Here is a 19,241-nt window from a genome sequence, read left to right as displayed (position 1 = left end):
GTTCAAAATTTATTCAGCATATTTATTAATATTTGTAGGCGTGACTCGTTCGTACCAATAACAAAGTTTAGCTAACATAAATCAAATCTTAGAAAAAATAAGCAAGAAACAAAGGGAGATTCCAAACCTCTTAGAAATTATCGAATAGGTAGTTTAAGGAACTAGCATTGTTTGCTATGTGAAAATCAAAATTTGAATAACAATGCGGACATCCTTATGTGTTGCATAACAATTCAGGTTCACCGGTATAGATGTAAAAACTCCACTTAAAAAATTTGTGACATCGATGCAAATAGGAGAAACACAAATGAAAAAAAAACAGACCAAATTGTATTAGTTTTACATCACTGTCGTAATTTTGAAGTTATGCTAATCTCTTTGATTTAGAATCATGATAACCAGTTTCTTGTGGTAATAATTATGAAGACAAAAAAAAATCTATTTAGCATATAATTGACACACAAATTTTGGTATAATAATCAGGCTCCAGCAAAGATTATGATAAACTGATTCAGCATATTTGAATTGCTTTACGTTTGCGGTTTCTTTGTGAATATCATGGTTTTTCCATTTTTTTTCAAATTAGAAGACAAGGAATTGCCTTGTCTTAAGGTGACCGCTGAATGTATTGGCCAACTTTTAACACGAGAGCATTTCTCACAACACTGTGAGTGACGCTAATTAGAATAGTCAATCAGAATAACCCGGAGAACTGATAAACACACCGTCGACCTTCATTGAAAAAAAAATTATCTGATTATAGAACTAGTTGAAATACTAATTAGATCATTGACTGAAGATTGCGATTAGATAAACAAAATTTACCAGCAGGTGCAAAACTTTGATGATATTTAATTTGTCCCTTTTATTTGTGTCATGTTTGGCGACGCATAAGTATGTCTTCGTTGAAAACCGTGCCATGCTAAAATTAAATTGAGGAATAGAACAAGATTGACTTACGGTCAGTGACTTGAGTTATTTCTTTGTACTTTTTGGAGTAAAATAAGATGTTGCTACGTAGGTGTGAAATCGTAAAACCGTTGACTCATTATTACTATTATGATGGGTTTGACGATTGACTAAAGAGGTCGACAACTTGTCTGATTTATTTTACACGGTTTTTCTTTGCGAAATTACTCTCACTGCTCACATGAAAGATATACCTGTACGCAACCTTGAATTTGTAATGAACCGGAGGACCTTGAAATCAGCACACTATTTTGCGTTTCTGTTATTTTGAAACAATCGAAAGTTCAAAATGCAGACGAAAATTTTGTATCTCTAATTTGCGATGTGTCAAATCGATCTAATTTTTAATTGAATAGAGTTATAAAAGGGATAATTATGCCGCCGAAAAGTAAATCGAAAGTAAGTACATTGTTTCCGTTATATTCGTCATATAGTAGAAAATACCATGGTAAAATAAATTGGAAAAACGGAAACCATGTTGCTTCATAACAGGTTCCTCCGCTCTCCCCAGAAGAAGTTTTGGAAAGGAAACAAGCCCGCAAGGCTAAGGCGCTGGAAAAAAAAGCCGCAAAAGTTCAGGCAGCTGAAGACAGATCAAACTTTTTGAAAATGGAGCGCCTGGGAAAAGAAGTGGACCGAGGTATTCTTAACACAAAACGATTCTCCAAAAGCTGGAGGGAAATTGCAATGAGAGCAAATTTCCCACACATCAAAGAAGACCTAGAAGTTGCCTGGCATAATTTCGACAGAGCTTTGGACAGCAAAAACTATAGGTCATAGAAATTATGGGGAAGAGTCGTTGTCATTTGGCACCGCTGTAACAAATTTCTTACGATCCCACAGCATAAGCCTCATGCTCGATGAGTTGGACAAAGCCAACGAGCAGTACCAAGTTAACGAGCGTTTTCACCAAGAGTTGATAAGTCGTTTAATAGGCACGTACAGAGAACGTCTTTTTGCTGCTGATAAATATTTCCAAAGTGAAGTTCAAGAGATGGCGATAGGAACTTTGAAAGAAACCGAAACAATTTTGAAAAAACAAACGACCGACGAGAATTTTCTGCAGGTAATGATGTTCGCCATGGAACAGCAGCTTGTGGCATTGATGAAGAACGTCAAAGGTTCAACGATAAGTAAGGTGGGCGAACTCGAGGACGATAATAGGAATCTGAGGAGAGTAGCAAAATTTTTGTTGGAAAAGAAGTTTCGCCTCCTGTGGGATGAATTCATGGATAATTTGAGCAGATATCAAAATGGTTTGGAAATTATTGAAGAATTTAGTAACAGTTTTTTTTCATACCTCAACTTACTCTGTACTTTTTCTCAGAGACGGAGGATCTTTGTAGGAAGTATAACGTAGTAAAGGAGAAAGATGACAAAGCACGAAGAGTGATCGTACAGCAGTTGAACAAGACAAGTAATTTGTTTGAATCGATTCAAAAATACAAGGAAAAGATATTAACATATAAATTGGAGGCCACTAAGGAGATTTCGGAGATTCAAGCAGAGTATGATCTGTTCAACAAGTTGTATTGGACGGTGAAGACTCGTTTTCTGGCCGGTAATTGAGTTGATTGATGTTTATTCAATTTTTTTTTCTTTATATCCGTTATTTTGCATAACATGATTCACAGAGCAAGCAAAGGACAAGGAACAGCTAAAGATAATAACAAAGGAGTACAAAAGTGCTGTTATTCATTTGAAAAAAATTCTGGACAAAGGGGATAATCTATTAAGTTTAATTCAAATTTGCAAGAAGTATGAAACCCTCGAAGAAAAACTTCACCGATTCAAACCGCAAGAGCGCATAGAAGGTCACAACGATAATTTGGCTATAGATTTTGCGTGGGATCGAAGTCGTGCGGTAAAATTTCCAATCACTTCATCGTTCGTTTGCTTTTAAACAGAATAAACGATTCAGGTGATGGAAGAAGTTAAAAACCTTGAATTATTCTGGCGTCGGGTCGGCTCGGCGGAGTTAGTCGCAAAAAAATTGCGCTCTGAACGCGACACATTGAGGAGGGAGAACGAGTACCTGAAAAAATGCCTCGAGCAGTGTTTAACGGAAAGTTCATTGGCCCCGGAAACGACTCATAAGATGATTCGGGGACTGGATCGGAACTCGTACGAAAAATGTCGTCTCATCTGTGCGGAGGAAAACGGGGAGTGAATTTAATTTTACGTGGTGAAAATTTAGGGCGAGAAAGATCTGAAAATGAATGATTTTTGGGGAAAAAAAGTGAATTCAACTTTCAGCATTTGTCTTATCTTATTAATCACATCTCAAACATTCTGTACAGGTATAAAATCATAACTTAAATAGGTAATCGCTCGTTCCTCCTATTTTTCTCTTCTTACAATAGGAATGTAGTGAATGAATATTATTTATAATCGCAGCTATCTTCTTTCCAACGTTACCAGGCAAGCGATAAATTAGCTTCGGCAAGTGAGAAGGCTCGATGTGAAAATTGATCATCGAAAACTCCGAGCGATACATAGTTCGTTTTAACTTCGATTTTCCCATTCGCTCTGCGTACCTTTTTAACGTCCCTTTCGGCCCGCTATTTGCGACAGCAATTTATTCCCTGCAAGGAATGTGACGACTCCAATGCCCAAAAGGTACCTCAAAGTTACGAACATGTTCAGTTGTAACCAAAATACACCAAGAAGTACGAAGATTCCTGAAATTAAAACAATATCGTCAGACTCCGTAAACTTCTCACGATATGCAGAAAATTTTCTTAAAACATTGTCGTGGATATCGGGCTGCAAATGTAACAGAGATCAGCGTTACATCTGTGAAAAATCCACTGAAACTTATTTTTGATATCTGCCCAATTGAAAACGACCATAACCTAAATGACAGCTACTCGTCAAGCATTGGGCAAGAAAAAATGTACCCCGTAGCCTCAATTTCAGAATTTTTTTCTCACCTCCGAGCCCTAGGTGAAAGACAACGGCACTCAGGGATAACGGGAAGTTCGAAATGTTGACCCCCAACTTGGCCCATAGAATCAAAAGCAGCAACACAGGGGCCAAACAAAGACCCGTGAACAGATTAGATACCACCGGAGGTGGCCTTATTTCGGGCTCTCGGAACATATGCTGAAAATAAGTAAGTCAACGTTTCAATAAGGCCTCAAGTTTTAGGATAATATCAGTGAATTCTGTAAATTATTTGAATTTGTCGGCGAAGTTTTCTAAAAACCAAATGAAGATTATAAAATTTGGCCAAATAAAATCACATCGACCGATAATGTGCCAATGTTTTGGAGGTGGCAAAGCGATGGGAAACGACTCTGTCACTAACGAGCATTGGCATGCTGAATCGGATAGGTGCAATTAGGTTACCTTGATTTCCGGTTTTGGTTTGTAGAGTCCAGACTTTTCATCCGCTGGCTGAGCTGCACTCGGCTGTTCGGGAAGTTTTAAACTGATCTGGGCCAAATTCCATTGGAAAGAATTGCTCAGAACTGCGTCTCCGATGATCAATTCGACGCCGTATTCGCCACTCAGGTAACCAAACTCACCAGCCGTTGATCCGACGTCCATGTCAAACTTGTACACATTGGCCGCATCAGGTTCGGCGACGAAAATAATTTCCTGTCCTCGGCTATCGGCAGATTTCGAGGTCGAATGAAGCCTGACGAAGGCCTGATGAACGCGCATTGATTTTTTGCTCACAGAATCCTTGAGCAGAAATCTTATCACCAATTTTTGCTGCGAGTCTGCTTCGATCTTACTGCTCAGTTTTTTTGGGTACTCGACGCTGTTGAGGACCGAAAAAAGTATCAATATCGCGCGTGGCAATGAAAGATTAGGTCAAGTCATAGGAGTGATTTTTTTACCGCGACAGTTTTGGTTGCGTGGTTTGGTCGGCATCCGCAGTTCCAATTTCTAAATAATCCACGACAACTTCGGTGAGCACTTTGACGGTTACAGTGTTCGAAACTGATCCAGCGGAGACAGAGATTTTGTAGACGCCACGGTCAGGCTTGATCTCCATTAAATTCATCGTGTACAAAGTGCTGTATTAAGAAATCAGAAAATTCAATTAGTCGAAGCACAATCTGCAGGGTGCACCGGCCCAAGAAAGAGTTCCAAATGGGGTGTACGTTGAATTACAGGAAAACTTCATGCTCGTGAAGTCTCGAATACTGAATTCAACGGTTTATCTTCCCCAAGCGTATAACTGAACTCGACAAAATCGTCTGATATCAGTAAGTAATCGGGGATCACGAGAAATCTGGACTGGAAATTTTATAATCGAAGAAATTTGCTCACCCGTCACCAGCGGAGGGTTGGAAAGCCTTTTTACTAATGACGACGACATCATCTCCGACTCTGGTAGCAGAATTGGCGACAACGGAGACAGGAGTTTTCAACGGGGTCCCAAGTATGTCGCAGACCTTGATACTGACGAGTGGCTGTTTGTTAGACACCGCGATACCTCCATCAGCTAGAGCGATGCAAATTGGCTTTTCAAACGGATTATTCGTGAGCATTGCCAGCGCGGAGAGCAGGCCCACAACTCCTTTGGTAGTTTGCACGGAGCGACGAGAGAGCAAATAGTTTGCAAACTTAACAGTCTGCTCCGCACTGATTGGAGGCTTCTTCTTCAAGTTCGTTGAAAGCTGAAAGGCTCCGTTCACCAAAAGACCTGGAAGAAAAAGGCGGAAAAAATTTTGCATTAGAAAAATTAGCTTGTTTTTTTCAGGAATCAGAATCTGCAAAGCAATGAAAAATCAGATATTTTTCTTCCTCACTATGCTCATTTGGTAGAACGAAAGTATTAATTCGCATCATATGATCTACAAAAGATGGTGCAGGATCTGGAGTATTGCAGGATTTTGAACTTACTTGTGACAGAAAGCCCGCCTTCAAATTGCAAGTATTTCCCATCGACTTCGTCGGCCTGGACTACAGCGTCCTCGATGCGTTCGAAAGCAAACGAACCAGCAGGTCCAAGTTCCGATGCGATGTGAAAGACGTAGCCAAGGCTTAAGGGTGAGAAAAAAAAACCATCGGTAACAGTATTCCTTGATACGGATAATAAAATCATGCAGACTTAGCATCGTCAGTAAGACTAATCAAACAATCATGGTTAATCAAGATTAATGCAATTTTCATCATTGAAAAGAGAAATTGAAACGTTTCAGAAAGAGCCATGTTAAAAAAAAAACTGTTGCATACTTGAGAAGGCTGTCATCCTTGCGAAGAATGGCTTGGAGAGTTTTGACAAGCTTTGTCGCCGTGGCGTCGGGCAGCTTTTGGGAGAGTGCTGCGAGAGCACCAACTGCATGATACAATTCGGGGATGGTGGAAGTTTCCTTATCCACAACTGCGGTCAATATCTGGATGTTGATAAACGAGAATAGAAATTGAATTTCACGCGCTAGCTTCAAAACCGATCATAGCTTCACTATAATTTAATCAGAAGTAATAATTTTCTCCATTGTTCTTGCAGAAGAACGAAAGTTACTAAAAAACATCATTTTGCAGCTTAATGAAATAGTGATTTTCTTGCAGATTAGAACTCACCTTTGTGATACCAGCGATGGGTAGCGGTTGACAAACTCCTATAGCTTTCCACGCTGTTGCAGCGTAATAGAGATTCTCAGGCGTCATTGAGCTTCCATCTCCGACAGTAGCTAGCAAGAATTTGCAGGCTTCCTAAACAACATTGGCATGATCAAGATTGGTCGGTAGATTGACTCCAGCGACATGGAAATGAAATTTTAGTTTTCTACTTACGGCATTCTTTGGTATGGCATCACCAAGGAGCTTATAGCTCACAGCGGCATAATGCAAGGCAGGTAGATCAGAGAGCTGGAAACCAGGTTCTACTACTTTTTTCAAACGAGTTTTGTCAGCCACCGATAAATAAGAACTCGTCGAAGAAGAAAATGGAGTTGCACCCAGAGCTACGCATAGAAGCGCAGAGGCAAATAGCGGCCAAATTGCTGTTGAGAATAAGCGGAGGTTAGTTCACAGTAAAATTTTATTAGCAGGCCTTCAATCGGAACAATGTACACCGGAGATTCCAAATCTTTGAAAGATAAGCCCGGAAAATTTTTCAGTCCACGTGTCTTGGAAAAATTGGTCCTAACTAGAAGCGTGGAGATGCGTTTGTACGATTCGTCCGTTGTTCGTACTCGAAAAACCTCTTGAAAGAAGAAAATCTAATACGTAGGACCGACCGCGGTAATTATTATTCGAATGTTGAAAGTCGTTTGATAGAAAACGACCGGCGTTTTTGGAATACAATGGAGGGTGCAAAATGGTCCAAATAACCCGAGGAATGTCGAGTACCGAGGGTATTTTGATCCAGTTAATTGCAGGTTTTCTTGAGTTGCACTTTGCCAAATTTCTTTACTTACGGATTCCCATTTTTGAAGGTACGAAAGGTTGCAAGCCGGGCATCACCGCCACGTCCACGATGGAAACAAGATGGCTCTGGATCTTCACCCATTGCGCGTGTCAAGAAAAATGGACGAACCAGACTCTGCCAGGAGGAAATTGCGGAAGTTCACGCCGCCGGAAATCGCTGGCAAATACTGAAGTCGAATTTTCAACCCCCCCCTGCGGTCACCTTGGCAACCGGGAAAAGCGTCTTCTGCGTTCCGTGAACCCGGAATCTTCGCTTTGCCACCGACTATCTCTGTCCCTTTCCATTTAAACCCGTTGTGTGTGAACAGTGACAGTTTTGGTTGTTTAAAAAGTCGTCAGACGATTTTTGCCCCGAACTTTCACCGGCAACAAAACAATTAGGTAAGTAATGAAAGTCACTCATATTTTCAAATCGCGAGCCCGATTTTTCCGAAATGCTCGGTAAAAGTCTTTGGAAATCTGTAAGTCTCAAATTATTCACCTGTTCTATTATCACCGGCCGGTGAAATGAGTTTGTCTACGTGGTACGCACTCAGGAAACCGCTCCGTTTATCACAATGAAGTATACGAAATCGAAGAATAAATATCTCGCTTTTAGTTATTTTAAAACCACTGTAATATCGCTTTCACAAAACACCGATTCAAACCGTTTTCGCTATTTGCATGCATCTCCTCGCGTGCCGGCGATATAACCTCAGCTAATGGTTGAAACTTTGCTGTTTCGAGGCGCTCCGAGGATTCAAATTCCCATTACAAAGTTATAATACTTGCGCTTTAATTTCTTGCAGGTCAACAATGGGGGTTCTCGCAAAAACCGGTGGCCTGCGGATGTCGGCTCAGAAGCAAGAGACTCTGCTCAAGCTCTCTATTCTTTCCATCGCAGCAGTTTTATGTGAGTAATGAACTTTATCGACAGTTTTACTTTGGTTTCATTTTCTTAGTTTTATCTTGACTTTCAGCTTTTGCAACACGCTTATTCTCCGTCTTGAGATTCGAGAGCGTGATTCACGAGTTCGATCCTTACTTCAATTACAGAACAACAAAATTCCTGGCAGAGGAAGGATTCTACAATTTTCACAACTGGTTCGATGATCGTGCCTGGTATCCGCTAGGCAGGATAATCGGAGGTAAGTCTCCCTACTTATCTGTTATTTTGCCTAAAAATTCTAATGTTTTTTTTCTATTAACCCAGGTACCATCTATCCTGGGCTGATGGTTACCTCCGCCGCGCTCTATCATCTCGCTTGGCTCCTGAATATCACGATCGACATCCGAAATGTCTGTGTTTTTCTCGCGCCTCTGTTCTCCAGCCTGACGACCATTGTTACATACTTGCTCACGAAAGAACTGAAGGTAGTACCTTGAGATTAAAATAAATTACGAATTAAACTTCGTCCTATATCTCAATGTCTGCGATTCCACAGGACTCTGCTGCAGGTTTAGTTGCCGCATCAATGATAGCGATAGTGCCTGGTTATATATCGCGTTCCGTAGCTGGTTCCTACGACAATGAGGGAATAGCAATATTCTGCATGCTATTTACGTACTACATGTGGATAAAAGCTGTGAAAACTGGAGCGATATTGTGGTCCGCCTTAGCCGCATTGGCCTATTTTTACATGGTTTCATCCTGGGGAGGATATGTATTTCTCATAAATTTGATTCCTCTCCACGTTCTCACGCTCATGGCTACTGGAAGATTTTCGCACAGAATTTACGTCGCCTACAGTACGCTTTACTGCGTCGGAACTATTCTCTCCATGCAAATATCTTTCGTCGGATTCCAACCCGTTCAGAGCTCCGAACATATGCTTGTGAGTATGTCTACGTAGATGAACGACGATTATAGCGACTGCTCTGGAAGCCAGAATTTCAACGATCCAACTTTTCTAACTTTCAGGCCCTCGGCGTCTTTGGTCTCTGCCAAATCCACAGCCTGGTAGATTATCTGCGCAGCAAAATGTCGACTGCTGACTTTGAGCTACTTTTCAAGGCGCTCGTCTTCTCCATGGCTGCCGCATCCTTGATCGTTGGGGGCGCGCTGACTGTAACGGGTGAGTAAACGAGTGTCGAATGAGATTATGATCGGAATTTTATCACAATTTTCATTTTCCATACTCCAGGCAAGATCTCGCCTTGGACCGGACGTTTCTATTCTCTACTCGATCCTTCGTATGCTAAAAATCACATCCCCATCATCGCGTCGGTCTCCGAGCACCAGCCGACATCCTGGAGTTCATTTTACTTCGACCTCCAGATTTTGGTCTTCCTGTTTCCCGCAGGGCTCTATTTCTGCTTCTCAAAATTAACCGATGCCAATATTTTTCTCATCCTCTACGGCGTCACCAGTATCTACTTTGCCGTGAGTACATTACCAAACTTGAGCGTACACCATCAAATTGAGGAAAACAAAATCAAGATTCATCTACCCCCAGGGTGTGATGGTTCGATTGATGCTAGTTCTCGCTCCTGTAATGTGCATTCTCTCCGGTATCGGTGCGTCGTCGATGTTGTTGACTTACATGAAACAGATAGAGAGCAAAAAAGTTGTCGACAAAAAGTCGAAGAAGTTTGAGAACAATTACGTGCTGCGAAGCGAGGTGAGTTTCTGAGATCGTTTCTCCCATACGTATATAGAAACTAATTTTTGATTCATCCCACCCAGATCGCCACTTTATTTGTGGCCGTTATGTGTTTCCTGTTCGTATCTTACACACTCCATTGCACTTGGGTTACTGCGGAAGCCTACAGCTCTCCGAGCATAGTACTTTCTGCCAGATCTCCCGACGGCGGACGAATGATCTTTGACGATTTCAGGGAAGCTTATTATTGGCTCAGAATGAATACACCGGAGGTAAGGAGGTCTCACTCTGGATTCTTAGAATTCGAAGTTCTCCAAAAATATTTCCAGTCCTCCTTGAACCATCCAAATTTTTTTTCAAGGATGCAAAGGTTATGTCGTGGTGGGATTACGGCTACCAGATAACCGCGATGGCAAATCGAACGATACTAGTAGACAATAATACTTGGAACAATACGCACATATCAAGAGTCGGCCAAGCGATGGCAAGCTCTGAAGAAAAAGCCTACGAAATAATGAGGGAACTCGACGTTGATTATGTACTTGTCATTTTTGGAGGTCTCACGGGCTACTCATCCGATGGTAAGATCTTTGTTTGTTTTCAAAATTCACCACGTGGTTGTATTTTTCTGTTTTCTCTCCTCCGATGCAGATATTAACAAGTTCCTTTGGATGGTTCGTATCGGTGGAAGCACGGATAAAGGAAAACATATTACTGAATGGGATTACTACAGCCCGGCAGGGGAATTTAGAGTCGACAAAGAAGGCTCACCTGTCTTGCTCAATTGCCTTATGTACAAAATGTGCTATTACAGATTCGGACAGGTCTACACCGAGGGGGGTAAGTTCTTTATATTTCTTTCTTCGCATCTCGATGTACAGAGATTTTGATATTTTCCCGTTTCTTTCTTCGCCATCGAAAAACAGGCAAGCCCTCTGGCTACGACAGGGTCCGGAACATGGAGATAGGAAACAAAGACTTCGAGCTTGACGTGCTCGAGGAAGCTTACACAACGGAGCATTGGCTCGTCAGAATTTACAAGGTCAAAGATCTTCGTAACAGAGGAATTTGAGAGCACCAATGAACACAATAGAAATAAATAAAAATATATATACATATACATACATATATGGTAAGCAGTACATCATTGAATTGATAAACGTTGAATTTTTTATATAACTTTGAAACAAACCCGGGTAGTTTCGCTCAATGTTTTTCCTACGAATAAACGTAATTTGAATGCTAATCGCTCTCAAATAAGTCCAATGACTCTCTGTGATTCGTATTTGGTCACTCTCTTTATCATTGGCGATAGTCTTAGGCGTTGCCTTCGGGACGATTGCTCGAACGGAGAACTGGACTGCAAAGGTTTAAAGTAAATTAGAAAATCGAGGATAATGGCATATAAAATATGAGTATTTATGCGGTATATTGGCAATATACAATGTGTGTAAGTACAAATATGGTAATATTCTGTCGTTAATCGTTAATCCCATTCTCCGATGTACATCGCGCGAGGTGTCGGGGGCATTACGCCTCTCGTGGGTATAGGAAGACGTCCGTAAATGTGGTTGTACGGAGAATCAATCCTCTCGTCTGAATCTACAAGGAGAAAAGTGTAAGCGTCACTGGAATTCCAACCAAAGAGACGGCGCCGATTGATCTGGAGTTGATTTTGGTAAATTTTCATACTCACGTACCAAGTCCGCTCTCGAAACTTCTCGCGTGGTACATTATTGGCGGTCTTTTGGACGGGCCGTGGTGTCCATATATCTGCGACGAATTGCTGCTACTGACGTAGCCTCCACCCACACCCACATAGTTCGGAGGCACCTGCGCTCTCACATGTCCGTAATGAGATCCGGGGCTCTGTTTGCTGTGACCGTTCTTTGCCATTTTCACAAAGTTTGGAACTCGAGCTCTCAGACCGCAGTAATAGGGGTCATCTGAATAGGTGAAAATAACAAGGATCAATCATAAAGCCTGATTAGACCCTATCGGTTAGTCGATAAAAGTGTTAAACTTGCTTACCGTACTTCTTATTGTCGACCTTTTTACTTTTCTTTTCATCCTTTATCACCGAAGCGGGTCTTATACTGCTCACGTAATCGTCTTCGATGTCATCATAATCGGGCTGAAATTTGTACGATTAAAAATACCAAAACTCCAAAGATTGATTCGAGCGATGGAATGACCAACTCGGGGTTCTCATACCTTGGGAATATCGTGGCCGTAAAGATTTTCTCTGGGAGGAAGTTTGGGAGGTCTCTCTCCACGTCGATGTTGAAAACTGGTGGACTGCATGTAGATTTGGTCACGTTCAAGTCTTGTCGCTCCTTGCAGTCTTTCGTTTGGCCCGGAGGATGAAGAAATACCTGCTACGCTGTAAGGATCCTCATCCGGAATCGGTATTCTAGGTCGATTTTTAATGTCTACCGGTCTTTGGAGCGCTAGAACTGGAGGAATGAAGAAAAACTGTGGAGTTGCCTGGTCAAGAGAGAAAAAAGATGTCTGGATCCGAATCTCATACCTGGGGGTAATTTTGACTTGAGCATGTCCAGTCCGACGACATTTACAATTAAAACCCATACGGGGCATTGCAGGAGGTCTGCTTCGGTCCTGACAAAGACAATGGCGCTTAGGCACTGCGTTTCGAGTCTCCGTCTGTCCGGATACGCCCGTCGAGTCTCTCGAGACAAGTTGATCTGGTATTTGTTCATGTCAAATATCTGAAAGTTTTCTCTGATGAGTTTTCTGCTTGGCGTTGTTCTCCGAAAAGCGAGAATTGTTTCAATTTACCTTCCCCGGTTTCTCGTGCTCTAACGCACCCTGAGAATTTCTGATTATTTCAGGACCGATAGCGTTGTCTTCTTGGTTTGTGCATTTCACGTAGACGTTGCTTTTGCACAATCTCTTTATCAGGATGTTACCCTGATCGTCCATTTTTATTTTAACACCCTGATTTATGTGACGTTTTGCCTCGTCTGTCTTTTGGTCTCTCATAGGGTTGTCGAAGCCGCATAATCCTATCCTGAAAGATTAGGAAGTAAAACTTTGAAAATGGAATACGAGAGAAAAACAAAGAATGGTGGAAATAGAACGTGACTCATGGATGCCTATAACACTTTAATATTCTTCTTGCTCGTCTTTGTAAAAGCATAATTTAGAAATCCGGAGCACGATAAAAAGCGTTACTAGTTTTGCGCGGCTCGTCAGGGCGCGTCGAAACTTTCCTCAACGTTGTCGTTCGTATCGCGGCTTATTTTACATCGTAGGAAAAAGTGGCGCGCGAGTTTCGCCCTTCGGTTTGAATTATCTATGTATTGAAGAAGCTACTTCTAAAGCCGCTGCCGATCATCGTCGCATGCATTCGTCGCTTTCGAAATTCAATATAATAACTTCTCTGCAGCAAACATCTCAGTTGTGCCACATATCCTATTTTATTTACACAGAGATTTATAAAAACAGGATTTCTAAGCTCTGGAGACAAGAGTGGTCAGGAGTTTGGGGTAAAAACAAATTGAGGACTATAATTGAGGAGTTTTACCTCATTTTCATCTCTAAGGCTCACCTAAAACCGTCGAATCCGTCGTTTGATCCGTTCACAGTGAGGACCGGAGCCCTTGCATAGGCTTTGGCGACCCTTCTGTTTCTTTCAAAGACAATTACTTTTGCCCAAATCTCGTCGTCGATCTGGTTCCACTTGTCTAGAACCTCTTGTATGTGGTCCTGAAAAACAACACGCAGGATTTGATATCCAAATTCAAAACTGGCGAGTCTATTTTCTATGATAGAAGGCTGTTATGGCACCGTTACTTTAATTACCTTGTAAAGTTTATCCAAATTATACCAAACGTCTTCTTCTTCTTGTTCCTCATACTGAGCCTCTGCTAGGTTGTCTCTGGACCTGGAGAGTATCTTCCTTCTGGACACCATGGCTTCGGTGGAAGTAATATCGAAGCAAATATTCTCTCTGTATCTGAAAAAAGGAAACTAATTAAGCGAATGAATGGACAAAATTGATTAGAAACTAGATTACTGAGAGTAATAAACGTTACAAATTGGGCAATTATATTTGTCCTTGGTACGACTGACCCACTTTTTAGCTCGACACATAACTTGAGATTGAATCAATGTAACCAAAATACCCAAAGACTCATCTGCGTGGTGAGAAAAAAAAATTCTTACTAATCTTTGGATCGAATAAAAGCGAATTTGCCACCCAATAAGTATCCTTAGATCGTAGACTCGGAGTAATAGTGAAATAAATAATATGACACAGATAGACAACGGTGTGTATAGGTATGCAACTTTCACCCGGAGAACTATATAGTACAACAGTTTAGATTTTATATTACTGTATACATTCAGTTATAAAAGCTGTTAATAACGAATAAATTAATTCACTTGTGCAAGAGGTAAATATTTCTTATCCCTAGAACAAAAATGGCATCTGACTCCGTAAACTTTTTTCTTTATTCGTAGAGCCATCACAAAGCTTATGAAAATTGTCAAGTTATATTTTTATTATTCTCAAATTTCCAAGTCGTCGAAGAGTTAGAAAACGTGAGAAGGATTCAGTTGCTTTATATTGTTTAGAGAAGATTCGAATTTCAAATAAAATTGATCAACATTAGTTATTTTCAAAAAAATCAATGGAATGCGATAAATTATCGTTGAGCAATCGACGCGATATTTTCAAGTGAATTAGTTAGAACGTAAAATTTGCCGTATAAATATTAAGGTACATAAAATAGTGTGTGTGCGTTCATTTTAGTCGGCACCAAAACTCTGAGACTTTCACTTCTAATAAAATGCGAAGGCTACTGCTGCTGCTCTCCGTACATACACAGGACTTGTATAATACTTTGCCGTATAAACGACGATGATAATAAAAAGAGAAAAATTATTAATAAAAACGAGAAAAAGAAAAACATTGATTATCGTACAGTATGACTACATTGCTACACAACTGCCGCGTTGATAGTTAAAAATTTACAAAGATGTTTCAATAAAAAATTCATCAGCCAGAGTAATTTTTCAACATTCTCAACGTCCATATGGATTACTCGACATAAGATCTAGTATGTGTGTCAAAGAGTTACAGGGTGTGGTACTTGGTGTAAAGTTAGCTGCAGAATGCTTTCCCATTCCAATTACAATCCCAACTCAATTTAACATTCTAGTTTTACCCATGCAACTTTATGAACTGCCTCTCGCCTCTGGTAATTTTCAATTAATTATGAATACCTCCTACGGAGGATCAGCTGCTTATAAATTATATCATTGTCAATTTTATCGATCTGAATCCATATTTTTATGCCCATACGTCTCACCGTTCATTTTTACACATTTTTACAACTCTAAACTGACTATTCATATTGAAATTCGTACAGCTAGTATGAATATTCAATGCGATAAACGCATTGTATGTATAATATTTTCAATTTATGTAATGACAAAGATAATAATAATTATAATAATAATAATAAATGTTATGTAATATAAGCAGCTCGTGGAACGCGCGAGTCGAACAACAACAATTCGTAAATAGGAAAGCTTACTTTCCTTTCTTACATAAATTTAACCGTCACCCTCCTAGCCACTATCGCTGTAACAATTTTTACTTTGTTAATTAACGGTAATTTCAGCTAAATGGTCAATGAGAATAGCAGGAGCATGAGAACGAGATGAAGAATTTGGATTGGAAAAACCAATAAGGAACTCTGTATGTCATAATCCATAATCGTCATATTGAGGATGGGAATATCCTCGGTATCAGTGAATCACCTAGAAGATGCCTTGTGATCTGGAGGCAGTAATCACATGACGTATTTAGAGATGACTAATGAAAAAATAGATTCCTAAATCTGACGTAACAGTCATTGACCTTCGAACGGTGTAAATTTTGATAGGCGTGATTTATTTTGCTTCTGCACTTCGTTCCTTGTGCAGATTATACTCATTTGAATATCATCCTTGACTTTATCTCGATATAAGCTCCGCTGCAGAGAAATTGGGATAAAGAGAAGTGAAAAGGAAAATAAATCAAGGGGGATAAAAGAAGGTAAAGGAGGCGGAGAACTCGGGAGCAAAAGAAAGAAGAAAATAAGAAGACTGGGAAGAAGCTAACCGTTGAACTCTTGTAACCTTCAACGGCCTTGATGGCTCCATGTGGACGATCATCCAGAATGCATTCAGGACTTTCCGTAGCACGTTTCAGAAGCGGATGACGTTATGATAATAATCATAATAGTTTCTCAATCTCCTTTCCCAGAAATAACTGATTGATTGTGATGTGCAAGAATCGGGTAAATAATCCGTCTCGGTTTTCTTCTTCTTTAAATCCGACCGCCTTTTCTTTTCATAGAGGATCTATTCATCTTTCTTTTGTTAATCTAAGATTCAAAAATTCGTCTAGGGCAACAAGAAGACGGAGAAGAAGAACAACAACGAAATGTTGCGTGAATTATTTCAATAATCGTAAGGGGTGGTAGTAAAAGAATTATTATTCTTTTTATACAGAGATATAGAAATTATAAATCATAAAGTATGCGAGCTTTCACTTTGCTTATTGCGCATGACAAAGAATGCGAAGGCCTCCTCTTATAATACTGACAAGATGTTGTTTCGTGTCTTGAATATGGCGGGGGAGGGGAGATGGGGAATGGAATTGAACACCAAGAAGCAAAAGGCAAGATGCAAGATTCAGCGACCCGCGATACAGAAACACTCTCGTCTCATGCTATGGTGGTAGAACAATAAATACCAACCATATGGAGAACTCTGTATGAAAATAGTAGAGGAAAAAATTGAAGAAAAGAAAAAAGAGAATGCCCTTGAGTCGAAAATCTACATTTTTTAGAACTCTTTTGGTATGACAACTGCAAAAAAGCAGCGTCAACGGCAGAGTAACCTGCCCAGGTTAAAAACTCTTATACAGTGACTTTAAACGAACGAATGTTATAAGGTAAACTGGTTCTTGGTTCTTGTAGTGCTACGGAACTCCTTCTCGACGACTACTAACTACACAACTCGCAAAACGTGTAGGCTGGCTGCCGAAGGATTCAGAAATTATAATATCTCAGTATATGTATACACATCCACACGGTGTAGTCGTAGTAATATTGGACTACTATTCAGTTTCAGTTTCTTTTTCTCTATCTCATTGGTTGAATTTTTTTCTCCTTTCAGATCTGGAAAATTTGGTCACTGAATTTTATTGGGATATTTAATCCTCCGCCAAACTTCATGCCCTACACCTATACAGGCCTGTTGAAAGTGATTTAATATTCGTACCGCAAGTTATTATATATTTGAAATGCAAGCAGCGTAGTCCACCTAGCCAGTTATAAAGGTGTTCAGGGTTTGAATGACAATTAAATTGTTTTATTCAAAATTTACCGTTAAACTGACTGCATATAGTATTGCAGAAGCTTATGGTAGAATAAAAATACCTGCACTATGGAGTGTATAAAATTCTACATACCTTTAAAGTGACAGCACAGCCTGCAGCAAGCTGAAGAGAGAAATAATATCCACTCTCTCTCCGTCTCTACCTTCCTCTCACTCTATCTTCTTCTTTCTGTCTCTCTCCAACTCTCTAGAGTCTAGACTCCAATATGGTCTACGAGAATGAAGAAAACTGCGTTGATTATTATTATAATTGTTGTAAAAAATTATTATTACACTTCAATCCTCCATCACTCTTATTGCAATTCAAACGTAGCACTGAGAATTCGTTCATAACTCACTGAAAATTTTTGTTTGAAAATCACAAAAGAAAAACACAGTTTCTAAATATTACAAATACAATAATTTCTTTGTTAAATATTTTCGATGCTACATCGTTTGATTTCTAATTCCAGTTACCGCTGTGTCCTATTGGATTTCGTTTCTCGAAAGCAAATATTTTTTTCTCTTCACACTATTGTAATGATTGCACTGCACGAATTAGAAAAAAAAAGGATGAACAATAAAATTCAAATTGATTAGGTAGCGTAACTCCAATCGACCACTTTTTTCAATTATGTAAGTCACGTGGGAAGGTTTACTTTTAAAATTGATCCCAGCATTATAAATTAAAAAAAAAAACTATAGTGGGTACCACCAAGCCCACTGGTCCGATCGAACTGAGAAACACTTACTGAGTCAGTTTCTGAAGTCTGAAGTCAGCCCACTCCACCACCACCTTATTGCCATTCACCGAAGCGGTCATGGAAATTGCTACAAAGCTTGAAAGTCGTTGAAGTTGAAGTCGTCGAAGACCGAATTTACTTGACCGCTGAGGCAGCTCTGCTTTTTGCATCGGCTTTACCTTCGAAGCTATGAGTTTCGAGACGCAGACCCAAAATTCATGGCAGTTCATAGTTTAGCGGGCAAGTAGGAGTTCGCATACCTGTCAGAAGAGCCAAATAAAGGACAAAATAAATAAGAATAGCTTTCAACAGGTAAAATATAAACGTGAAACAATCTCTTACAAGTGCGCACGCGCTGTATTTGAACGTTCGTTTTCCTTTTTCTACTTTTATTTTTTTTTTCAGTAGCAGCAACGAGATCTCAGAAATAATACAGGAACGAGGAACGCTGTCGTCCTCGGTGACCCTAAATAGACAAAAAATAAATGAAATAATAAGATTAAATCACAGTCCACGAGATTGCGTGAATTGCCAGAAAATTTTCATCGACAGAACTACTAGTGCTATTATTATTGTCCTTGTTATTACGAAATTGCAAAAATATCTATGAAGGACTGTCGAATCATACAGATGAGTAATAATTTGGAATTCCATTGAATTATTTTAATTAATAAATGAATCGCTGATTTTAGGTCCGACGGGATTATTCACGGGATTTTCTTCGGAGTCGGAGATTTCAATGCCCGAGGAGCTGCATAGGAAGGCAGACGGCGCGATGTGTGGTGTCGGCAACTCGGTCGGCAAGTTCGATTCTGGCATCGTTTTGGTCTACTTATTTTCTAATTATAGGTATACCCAAAGTTTTTGTAAACACGAAAACAAAATTAATTGATAATTATTAAAATAACTGATCTTCAAAATGATAATTATAAGCTCTGATGTAATTTACGAATAGTTAAATATACACCGTATCCAAAAATTAATTGTTTTGATTATCCCCTTTATTTTCTTCTACTAATACCGTAAAATAGCTTATACGTGTAAATGATATTAATTAAGAGTAAAAATTTACTAGCTTATTTTGTACAGTCAAATTGAAGGAAACAAACTTTCATCAACTTTTGTACACGCACCGAGTTTCATACTGTGCAAGAAGTTGAGT

At 39.8% G+C, this 19,241-nt stretch overlaps 4 protein-coding genes and 1 long non-coding RNA gene across 10 annotated transcripts; 3 read left to right on the top strand and 2 right to left on the bottom strand.

Annotated features, from left to right (window-relative positions):
• Positions 1 to 124: 124 nt before the first annotated feature.
• LOC105686142 (dynein regulatory complex subunit 2-like) lies at positions 125 to 3,224 on the top strand. 2 transcript variants are annotated; one of them, XM_048659870.1, is made up of 6 exons: positions 125 to 1,368; positions 1,462 to 1,742; positions 1,813 to 2,225; positions 2,297 to 2,530; positions 2,604 to 2,833; positions 2,891 to 3,224. In XM_048659870.1, exons 1-6 carry the CDS (start codon positions 1,345 to 1,347, stop codon positions 3,137 to 3,139), a joined length of 1,431 nt encoding a protein of 476 aa, XP_048515827.1. In that variant the 5' UTR covers positions 125 to 1,344; the 3' UTR covers positions 3,140 to 3,224. The 2 variants fall into 2 exon arrangements, with proteins under 2 accessions (XP_048515827.1, XP_048515829.1); XM_048659872.1 differs by having other exon boundaries at positions 2,604 to 2,783; positions 2,891 to 3,052.
• On the bottom strand, positions 3,220 to 7,506 carry LOC105686214 (dolichyl-diphosphooligosaccharide--protein glycosyltransferase subunit 2). Its single transcript, XM_012400848.3, has 10 exons — positions 7,350 to 7,506; positions 6,724 to 6,932; positions 6,511 to 6,642; positions 6,163 to 6,323; positions 5,830 to 5,969; positions 5,254 to 5,629; positions 4,818 to 4,997; positions 4,321 to 4,738; positions 3,903 to 4,074; positions 3,220 to 3,650 (listed from the first exon to the last, which is right to left on the bottom strand). The coding sequence occupies exons 1-10, from the start codon at positions 7,390 to 7,392 to the stop codon at positions 3,511 to 3,513; spliced, it is 1,971 nt and encodes a 656-aa protein (XP_012256271.2). The 5' UTR covers positions 7,393 to 7,506; the 3' UTR covers positions 3,220 to 3,510.
• Positions 6,267 to 7,343, top strand: LOC125502133. The gene is made up of 3 exons (XR_007279987.1): positions 6,267 to 6,408; positions 6,485 to 6,951; positions 7,050 to 7,343. It is a non-coding gene; the product is annotated as an uncharacterized LOC125502133 (long non-coding RNA).
• A 78-nt stretch (positions 7,507 to 7,584) lies between the features above and the next one.
• LOC105686672 (dolichyl-diphosphooligosaccharide--protein glycosyltransferase subunit STT3A) lies at positions 7,585 to 11,187 on the top strand. The gene is made up of 12 exons (XM_012401712.2): positions 7,585 to 7,740; positions 8,148 to 8,251; positions 8,319 to 8,486; positions 8,552 to 8,712; positions 8,784 to 9,173; positions 9,260 to 9,413; positions 9,483 to 9,721; positions 9,795 to 9,959; positions 10,025 to 10,213; positions 10,303 to 10,522; positions 10,593 to 10,781; positions 10,868 to 11,187. Exons 2-12 carry the CDS (start codon positions 8,155 to 8,157, stop codon positions 11,011 to 11,013), a joined length of 2,118 nt encoding a protein of 705 aa, XP_012257135.1. The 5' UTR covers positions 7,585 to 7,740; positions 8,148 to 8,154; the 3' UTR covers positions 11,014 to 11,187.
• Positions 11,163 to 18,227, bottom strand: LOC105686673. Of its 5 annotated transcripts, XM_020852470.2 has the most exons (10): positions 18,089 to 18,227; positions 17,431 to 17,568; positions 13,767 to 13,920; positions 13,513 to 13,670; positions 12,741 to 12,972; positions 12,472 to 12,670; positions 12,156 to 12,397; positions 11,973 to 12,075; positions 11,642 to 11,887; positions 11,337 to 11,543 (listed from the first exon to the last, which is right to left on the bottom strand). In XM_020852470.2, exons 3-10 carry the CDS (start codon positions 13,875 to 13,877, stop codon positions 11,428 to 11,430), a joined length of 1,407 nt encoding a protein of 468 aa, XP_020708129.1. In that variant the 5' UTR covers positions 13,878 to 13,920; positions 17,431 to 17,568; positions 18,089 to 18,227; the 3' UTR covers positions 11,337 to 11,427. The 5 variants fall into 5 exon arrangements, 4 of the variants coding, with proteins under 4 accessions (XP_048515824.1, XP_020708129.1, XP_048515826.1 ...); XR_007279984.1 differs by lacking the exons at positions 17,431 to 17,568; positions 18,089 to 18,227 and adding an exon at positions 11,163 to 11,301 and having other exon boundaries at positions 11,400 to 11,543; positions 11,638 to 11,887; XM_048659867.1 differs by lacking the exons at positions 17,431 to 17,568; positions 18,089 to 18,227 and adding an exon at positions 11,163 to 11,301 and having other exon boundaries at positions 11,400 to 11,543.
• Positions 18,228 to 19,241: the final 1,014 nt, after the last annotated feature.

The sequence above is a fragment of the Athalia rosae genome, chromosome 8 (genome assembly GCF_917208135.1).
Source record: "Athalia rosae chromosome 8, iyAthRosa1.1, whole genome shotgun sequence".
NCBI classification, from domain to species: Eukaryota; Metazoa; Arthropoda; class Insecta; order Hymenoptera; family Athaliidae; genus Athalia; species Athalia rosae.
The sequence above is the reverse complement of the archived record's forward strand: the minus strand, read 5'-3'. Positions and strand labels throughout refer to the sequence as shown.

Excerpts from the sequence above, each read along its gene's own strand:
- LOC105686142 (XM_048659870.1), top strand. The coding sequence starts at position 1,345 with ATGCCGCCGAAAAGTAAATCGAAA. Across the intron at positions 1,743-1,812 it reads TTGGACAGCAAAAACTATAG|CATAAGCCTCATGCTCGATG; the intron begins GTCATAGAAATT and ends ACGATCCCACAG. Across the intron at positions 2,226-2,296 it reads TTTGAGCAGATATCAAAATG|AGACGGAGGATCTTTGTAGG; the intron begins GTTTGGAAATTA and ends ACTTTTTCTCAG.
- LOC105686672 (XM_012401712.2), top strand. The coding sequence starts at position 8,155 with ATGGGGGTTCTCGCAAAAACCGGTGGCCTGCGGATGTCGGCTCAGAAG. Across the intron at positions 9,174-9,259 it reads AGAGCTCCGAACATATGCTT|GCCCTCGGCGTCTTTGGTCT; the intron begins GTGAGTATGTCT and ends TCTAACTTTCAG. Across the intron at positions 10,782-10,867 it reads ACAGGTCTACACCGAGGGGG|GCAAGCCCTCTGGCTACGAC; the intron begins GTAAGTTCTTTA and ends ATCGAAAAACAG.
- LOC105686214 (XM_012400848.3), bottom strand. The coding sequence starts at position 7,392 with ATGCCCGGCTTGCAACCTTTCGTACCTTCAAAAATGGGAATCC. Across the intron at positions 6,933-7,349 it reads ACCTTCAAAAATGGGAATCC|CAATTTGGCCGCTATTTGCC; the intron begins GTAAGTAAAGAA and ends TATTCTCAACAG. Across the intron at positions 5,630-5,829 it reads AGGCGGGCTTTCTGTCACAA|GTCTTTTGGTGAACGGAGCC; the intron begins GTAAGTTCAAAA and ends TTTTTCTTCCAG.
- LOC105686673 (XM_020852470.2), bottom strand. The coding sequence starts at position 13,877 with ATGGTGTCCAGAAGGAAGATACTCTCCAGGTCCAGAGACAACCTAGCA. Across the intron at positions 13,671-13,766 it reads ATTTGGATAAACTTTACAAG|GACCACATACAAGAGGTTCT; the intron begins GTAATTAAAGTA and ends GTTGTTTTTCAG. Across the intron at positions 12,671-12,740 it reads AGCACGAGAAACCGGGGAAG|ATATTTGACATGAACAAATA; the intron begins GTAAATTGAAAC and ends GAAAACTTTCAG.